Source organism: Triticum aestivum, chromosome 7B, assembly GCF_018294505.1.
Source record: "Triticum aestivum cultivar Chinese Spring chromosome 7B, IWGSC CS RefSeq v2.1, whole genome shotgun sequence".
In the NCBI taxonomy this organism is placed as follows: Eukaryota; Viridiplantae; Streptophyta; class Magnoliopsida; order Poales; family Poaceae; genus Triticum; species Triticum aestivum.
This window is the reverse complement of record NC_057813.1, coordinates 568,725,485-568,733,577: the sequence shown is the minus strand read 5'-3', so window position 1 is coordinate 568,733,577 and position 8,093 is coordinate 568,725,485. Positions and strand designations below refer to the sequence as shown.

At 48.8% G+C, this 8,093-nt stretch overlaps 1 protein-coding gene across 1 annotated transcript; it reads right to left on the bottom strand.

The window, feature by feature from the left end:
* Nucleotides 1-6,212: 6,212 nt before the first annotated feature.
* LOC123156500 (dolichyl-diphosphooligosaccharide--protein glycosyltransferase 48 kDa subunit) lies at nt 6,213-7,882 on the bottom strand. The gene has a single exon (XM_044574622.1). The coding sequence runs from the start codon at nt 7,710-7,712 to the stop codon at nt 6,396-6,398; it is 1,317 nt and encodes a 438-aa protein (XP_044430557.1). The 5' UTR covers nt 7,713-7,882; the 3' UTR covers nt 6,213-6,395.
* Between the last annotated feature and the right edge of the window lie 211 nt (nt 7,883-8,093).

Genomic DNA, 8,093 nt, shown 5'->3' with positions numbered 1-8,093 from the left:
TCATAGCATCTATACAACCGGACCGTACTTTCTCAAACGTCCGGCCAACAGCCCGAACACCGTTTAGATTATTTTTTTTTACTTTCAAACTATTTATCTTCAATCATGAAAGTGCAACAAACAACGGAAATAATAAAAAATACATCCAGATTCGTAGACCATCTAGTGACGACTACAAAGGCCGTTTAGATCTAATAAAACACCATTCAATCAGACACTTTAGAGTCAGCACAAATGTTCATGTCTGACGCCCTTCAAATTATGTACGGCAGATAATTATGAGGACTCCATGTCAGATCCGATAGACTAGACGCATCTCAGTTGTCTCTAAATCGTCCACACCCCTAGCCCTACCTGCCATCTTCCTGTCACATATCTTCCGCGTTTGTGCCACCCCTTTTCCTGGCTCCGTCGTCTTCCATAACCCACATCGCTGATGTCGGCGACCCCAAACCCCTCCCGACTGCCCTTCTTGCCCCGGACATGGTCGCCGCCATCGCATGCCGCTCCGATTCATCCTACTACTCGGGACATACACCTCGCCCTCTATGTGTGCGACGAAATGTTCGAGTGGTTTTTCTAGATTCTTTTGCTCATTTATAGGAAAAACGATGGATTCATCGGATGATGACTTTGAGAACAAGGAGCTTGGTGAATTCATATACAAAAAATTTGTTGATTTGTCAGTTTTGAACAACGAAGATGCTGAGACGATGTTGATGATGAGCATTCATCAAAAAATGGAGAATCAACAAGGAGGTGGAGCATGTTTAGTCAACGTCGTTAGATTGACCAACACTTTGGGCATTATGATATGTGGGACCCACATGCCGGTCTAAATAAAAATTCCACTTATTACCCCATCCATGCATCCCCTTAGTTACGTCACGTGACACCACTAGAACCAGCCCGCGCATGTGCCACTCAGCAAGGCGTCAACTGCCCGCCGACAAGCACCCACCGACACTCTGCCTCCTTTATCCTTCTCCTCTCTTCGCCGCCTCCTTGACTAGTTGCGCCCGAAGCACGCCCAGCACCGTCGCGCGGCCATGGTCGTCGGCCACCCTGCTGGCCCATGCCACCACCCTGCATACCCACATGCGGGTCCCACATGTCATAACGCCAAAACGTACCCATCAATCTAATGGTGTTGACTACTGAGCTACATCAGTCTTGACATGTGTGCCCGCATTGTCATAATCATGTTTAAAACAACCAAACCGGCAACTAACCAAAACTAAAAGGGTTGGGCCAGTTTTGCTGCTTCGTTGGTGTTGTTGGTTTTCTTAAAAACATTACTCATTTTGTTTCAAAATATAAGATGTATTACATTTTTTAAAAGTCAAACCTTTTAAAGCTTGATCAGATTTGTAAAGAAATATATCAAAATCTATAATACCAAATCGGTATAATTAGATTCATCATGAAATGAATTTCCATATATATATTTAATATTGTCAATATTGACATTTTTGGCTCTAAACTTGGTCAAAATTAAAGGAATTTCACTTTTCAATAAATAATGGTGTATTTTTTTAATATAGTTCGATGATTTGGTGGGCCTTTCTCGATGTGATTCTGTGTTTTCTGTTAAGAAACCCATATTTACGTGGGAAAATTTCTGCATCGGTGGTTGCATGTACTATATTTTGGTGCTATACTATCACATGATGGATGGCTAACCTGAAAAATAATAATCACTGAACCAATGAACATGTAAAATGCAGAAGAGAAGAGTGCAGTAAAGCTAGTATTCCCTTTCGAAACTAACGTGAACATGATGTGTATACATGCATCAAAGAAGAGAGAAAATGGTGACTTAGACGAGAACTGAAGGGGGTGCAGCACTAAAGATTAGTTATCTAACAACAAAAGAATGACCAAAAGAACCGAAGAGGAGTTAAATTTACAGATAGAATTATAAAGTAATACCGAGGGGAGGAATGACCAATGCATACTAAGCATGAATTCTGAAGAAAGGAACAAAACTGATGAATTTTTTTTTGCTCAATGAATACTAAGAAAGACAGAGAAGATTAAACTGGAGAATAATCTAACTGCGCATTGCGGCTAAAATCCCTTGTATAGAAAAAAAATTCCTATGATGTTCTAAATCCCTTGTCTACAGGCAGGAAGACCGGCAGGAAGACCGATGACTAACTTGACAGAAATGTATACACAGTACAGGCAGGAACAAGATGACGCGAGTATATACTCCCTCCGTTCCTAAATATAAGTCTTTTAGAGATTTCAATATGGACTGCAAAATGAGTGAATCTTCATTCTAAAATATGTCTATATACATCCATATGTAGTTCGTATTGGAATCTCTAAAAAGACTTATATTTCGGAACGGAGGGAGTACAAACAAAGATGGTGTAGGCATGATAAGGAGCTGCACAGACATGAGTAACTGAGCCTGCACCCGCAAGGCCGGAGCGCTCTGCCCTGAGAGCATCACCAACAGCCGCGCTAAACTAGCGTCGCGCCGCAAAATAGGCCTTTTTAGCGCGCGCGCAACGCGGCGACTCGCTCCAGCGGGCGCGCAAAAACGGCGCGCGCGATAACGGGTTGGGCGCGCGGTCAAAAACACTTATCCGCGCGGTGTATTTGAAGCGCCAGCTACAGCGCGCGGCACACTCGAGCGCTCGCGCCCGCACTCTCTCCCTCTCCTCGTCCTACGCCCCGCGCGCGTCGGCGCCGGCGCCCTGCCCCCCGCCATGGACGCGCACACCGGCGCCCCGCTCACCCCGCTGTACATCCGCGACCCCCCGCCGCCGCCGCCGCCGCCGCAGCCGCCGCCGCCGGAAACCCTAGCACGGCGAGCGCTGGCGTCGCCACCGCCGGAGCTCCGCCGAGCGTCAGCCTCGCGCGCAGCCTCTTCTTGCCGCCGCGGATGACTACGGCGCCGGCGCCGGGTGGCGTCGCGCCGGCGCCGGGTGGCGTCGCGCCGGCGCCATCCCGTGCCGCCGCCGCACCGTCGAAGAAGGTACCCAATGCGGCGCGGGCGAAGAAGGGCAAAACATCCGCGAAGAAGAACAAGGCGGCGGACGGCTCCGGCATGGCGAGGGGGGAAAAGCTTGCAGGGCGTTCGACGGCCGCGGCGGCTACCGAAGCGCCGACGAGCTCACTCGTTGAGCCGGCCGCCGACGCGCACCACGTGTTCGACGAAATGCCCCCAAGGTGAAAAAATTTCCAAGTATTTTTTTCTTCTTATTTGTTCAATGCATCATCATTTTACATATAGATAGCTTATTTGCATTGTTCAAAAAAATTATAGTCTCAACAATGATGCATACATGTCCACTATGGGTGTTGGGTCCAACAATTCACATTGGTCTCAAACCAATGACATCCATTTCGAAGACCATGAGTTTGAGGTGGACGAGGAGGGTGAGGGAATTGTCGAGGCGCCGAGAGGAAGAGCGGGCAATTACTCCACCACCGATGACAAGTTACTATGCTACACTTATTTGCATGTGTCGAAGGATCCATCCATTGGAGGTGATCAAAGTAGAGACGCGTATTGGGGGCGAATGACAGAACACTTTAATGCTCACAACAAGAGTGGAATTTACCGCTCCGAGAGATCACTTCGGTCCCGATGGTCGACAATCAACTCGGATTGTCAAAAGTGGGCGGCCGCACAAAAGTCGGTGGACAAGATTAACCCAAGTGGCACAAATGAGGATGATCGAGTAAGTGGCATCTCATATATGTTCATCATACTTGTTTTTGGTGACCGAAGTGCTAACTTGTTTTGTTTTTCTTGTAGTACAACATTGCACAAAACTTGTTCAAAGTAGAGACAAGGACAACCAAGAAGGGGAAGATCAAGAAAGGCAGGATCTTTACCTTGCCTCATTGCTATGAAGTGTTAAAGGATGATGAGAAATGGAAGAAGCGTGATGGTTTGGAGGATTTGCATTTGAGCAACAAACGGAAGCGAGCAATTGAGATGAATGATGATGAGGAGGAGGAGGATGCATCAAGTGATGACGGCAAGAGAAGCCCCACACCCAACTCGGTTTCATACTCGAAGCCAAAACGACCGGATGGGTGCAAGAAAGACAAAACCGAAAAGAAGAAGAAGAAAGGAGATGATGAGCTCAAAAATGCTATGGAAGCTATTGTGAAGGCAAGGGTCGAAGCGAATGAGGTGAGGAAAATGGAAAAGAACCAAGATGTCGTGGCCGAGGAGAGGAGGTTGGCGGCCGAGGAGAGAAGGGTGGCGGCCGAGGAGAGAAAGGTGACTTTGGAGGAGAGGAAAGTGAGCAACGAGGAGCGAGCTAAGTTGTTGGAATGGGAGAAGCACTTGTTCTTCATGGATACATCTAACCTCAATGCGGCGCAAAAGGAGTATGTCAATCTTGCCCAACAAGAAGTCTTGATCCGAAAAAGAGCCTTGGTTCGTGCAATGGGTGGCGATGGCCTCGGCGCCATGGGAGGCATGGGTGGCTTCGGCGCCATGGGAGGCGGTGGCCTCGGCGCCATGGGAGGCATGGGTGGCCTCGGCGCCATGGGAGGCGGTGGCCTCGGCGCCATGGGAGGCATTGGTGGCTTTGGAGGCATGGGAGGCATGGGTGCACCTCCGGCCGCCATGGGAGGCATGGGTGGCTTTGGAGCACCCTCCGACGCTATGGCCGCCATGGGAGGCATGGGTGCACCTCCGGCCGCCATGGGAGGCATGGGTGGCTTTGAAGCACCCTCCGACGCTATGGCCGCCATGGGAGGCATGAGTTTTGCTTCTCTCATGGGAGGCATGGGTGTACCTCCGGCCGCCATGGGTGCACCTCCGGCCGCCATGGCTTCTCACACACATTCCCATGAAGATGCCGTTGAAGATCTTGCCAACACCGTCGGAGCTTCACATGATGCGGTGCGTGATGAGGATAGGGAGGAAGGTTCATCTTCGGAGGCGGAAGAGTCGTCTTCGGAAGAGGACGAAGACGAAGAAGAGGAAGATGAAGATGAAGCTTGATGTGTCTTTCATGTCTTGAACTTTTAGTTTGTATTTGAATTTGATTGGATGAACTTGTGGGCATGATTTTGATGAACTTGTGGGCATGAACTTTTATTCATCAACTTGTTTGTGTCAAATTTTACATGTTCATTTTTGTCCAAAATATTCATATATGCAAAATGCCCGGCGAGTCGCGCGCGCTGCATTTCAGCGCGGCTGCTGAAGCCAGCGCAGGCGGGCGCGCAAAACCAGCCGCAGCGCGCGCGCTAACAAGTTTTTTGCGCGCGGCGCTTTAGCGCGGCTGTTGGAGATGCTCTGACGCGAGTCTGCACCCATAAGGCTGGGACGCTCTGCCCTGAGGTACAACATGCTCATGGGGAGACTGCTCCACATGGCTTCGAAGGGATCGAAGAGCAAAATGAATATGAATGCCTACTACGATAAATTGATATTGTTGAGGAACGAAAAGCAAATTCTGAACAATGAAACAGAGGAAAATCTGCAGCAGCAAGCCAGCTCGGTTAGGACAGTTGCAAATTTTGCATCTCAATGACATGAGGATGACAGCAGCTAGATGATATATTTTACAGTGGCAACTGCTCTTCTCGTACAACAGCCGTGCAAACTTAGTGCCAAACAAAATGGCTCTGAACCCCCACTGAAATGAGCCGGGAAAACACCACCAGTCAGGCTCCGATTTGACGAAAAATCATCAAACACCAGGCCTTAACTGATGGAGATTAAGTATAGACAACAAAGACAAAAACCGTGGCCTCGGGACTGAACTGAATCGCCAGAACTTCCCCAGAAACCAGCAAAACAATTGCTGCTGCAGACCTCGATCCTGATATAGCTATTTTCGCATCACTAATTAGAAACAGACTAGGACTAACAATGACTAAGCGTAGCAGATCAAAACAAAATTGAGCTATTGAACATACATCAGAACAACCAATAATTTGTTTCTGAGTAAAGTTATCTCTGAACCTATATGCTAATAAAATATGATCGTTACTGAATTTCCATTTTGAAAAACTAATAAGACCACAGACTTCTTGATCCAATAGAAAATTCAAAAGATCTACTCGTGTGACGGTCACGGGTCCAAAACAGGTGGGAAGACAAAACCCAGAACCCAATAAAAGCCATCACACACGCACGGGGACGGCAGGCACACAGCACGCTGAGATCCGTGCTGAAATCAGACGGCCACAAAATTTGGCTTAAAGCCAAATCAAAATCAGTCAACTGAAAAATAGCAAAAATGTTAATAAAAGTTGGTGGCAGGGAGAAGCCCATTTCTTAAAAATAAAGGTACTACAGATTGGCGCTACAAAAAGATGGTTCCATAAAATTGCACCTAAGATCACCATGCTTATGACATCACAATTCCATCACCGCCTTGATTTACTTCCACTACTTGATGAGCTATCTATTTGTGATACAGGTACGCAACTGAGAATATGAAGAAGGCTCCCATTGTTGAAAATGAGGCAGCATAGTATGGAAACGCTGAAGTTATGAACCTCTCATACTCGTCATGCCTGTATGGACGGACTGGAATCTGCTTTGCAAGAGAGAGGCCAGTGTATCCAAGCCTTTGGTACTCAACCTTGAACTGGAAAACTCCATAAACATCTGGAACTTTGAAGGATGCTGAATATACAGCCGATTTGTCAGTTGACATATTTTTCAGAACATAAGGGCTCATCATGAAAAACTGAATCTGAACATCATCAGCAACATATGGCTTCCAACTTGTACCAGACCATTCATATATCTCAACTGAGTATTCCAAGTCATCATTGATGCGGTACATGCTAGGCTCATTTGTCTCCCCAACCTTATGGTGCATCACATTCACTGCCTTCAGATGACCCCTCTCATGGAAGACCCATTTGCTCGTCTCTGTCACAAATTGTTCATTTCCAGCTTTGTCATGGCTCATTTTGCTGCCAGCCTTCTGCACACCAGACTTTAGGAACCTGTTGCTAAACAAATCCAGTGATCCAGATATTAACACACGAGCATTATTCCTAGCCTGCATAACAGAAACCAGTGATATGGCCGACCCTGTGAGAGATGGAACGGATGCCAGCTTAGCCTCCGGGTTTGCTGAATACGCTGATGGCGAGGCAGATAGAACCTTTAAAACCAAGCTGTTGGATGGATTAGCCGCATGCGCAATCCCTCGGAACAGAACAGGAGCCTCAATCTTTTTGGATCCCAATATCACATCTGACTGAATCAGGTCATCGCCAGCAATCAAGGTGTGGTCACCTTCAACCTCACTGGAGGCATAATTGATGTGGTCAATAACCATTGCTTCCGGGTCCTCATCAAAGTCAACCCCACACTCCGTCGCGATGCCGCGGATCAGATCTGAAGCCGAATGATCTGCTGCCAGAATCATATCGTGCCCAGCATCGATAAACTCCAGAACAGCATTCTGGTCCACCGATCCGCCGAAACGCGGGGTCGATGGGGCGAAGAGGACGAGGCCGTCGTAGAGGTACTGACCGTAGCGGTGGAGCGAGAGCTTGGGGTCGTCGGCGAGGCGGAACTCCAGATCTAGCCCGCGGGCCTGAAGCGAGCCGAAGAAGGCCGAGTGGGATGAGCGGACGGCCAGATCGTCGACGAGCACCAGCAGCTTGCGCCCGCGGGGGCCCTCGCCCGAAGCGTCCCCGAGGGAGGCGACGGCGAGGATGGCCGCGGCGGCGAGGAGGAGGAGGACGCGCGGCGCCGCCATGGCCGTCGTGGTGGTGGTGTGGCGAGATGCGCAGATCTCGCGGCGGGGTTTTTGTTTGGGCTTTAACGGGGCTACTCTAGATCTAGCAGTTGGAGAGGAGAAGGGGAAGGAAGGATAAGGAGGCCGAGAGCATGAAGAAAAGCTTCGCCCAACACACCACGGGCCCCATCTCGCAGTGGCAGTCATACACACGAGCCACTTTAGAGCAACTCCAACGCGCGATTTTGCGTGCTTTTGTCGGTTTAGGCCGGCCGCCGGCGCGGCGTCCCTCCTGTTTATGATTTGGATTGTCAATGCATCCAACACGTCGACTCATATTTGCTAGTCTGGCCATTGTTTTACTACAAATATGCACACATTGGATAGTTTCGAAACTAAATA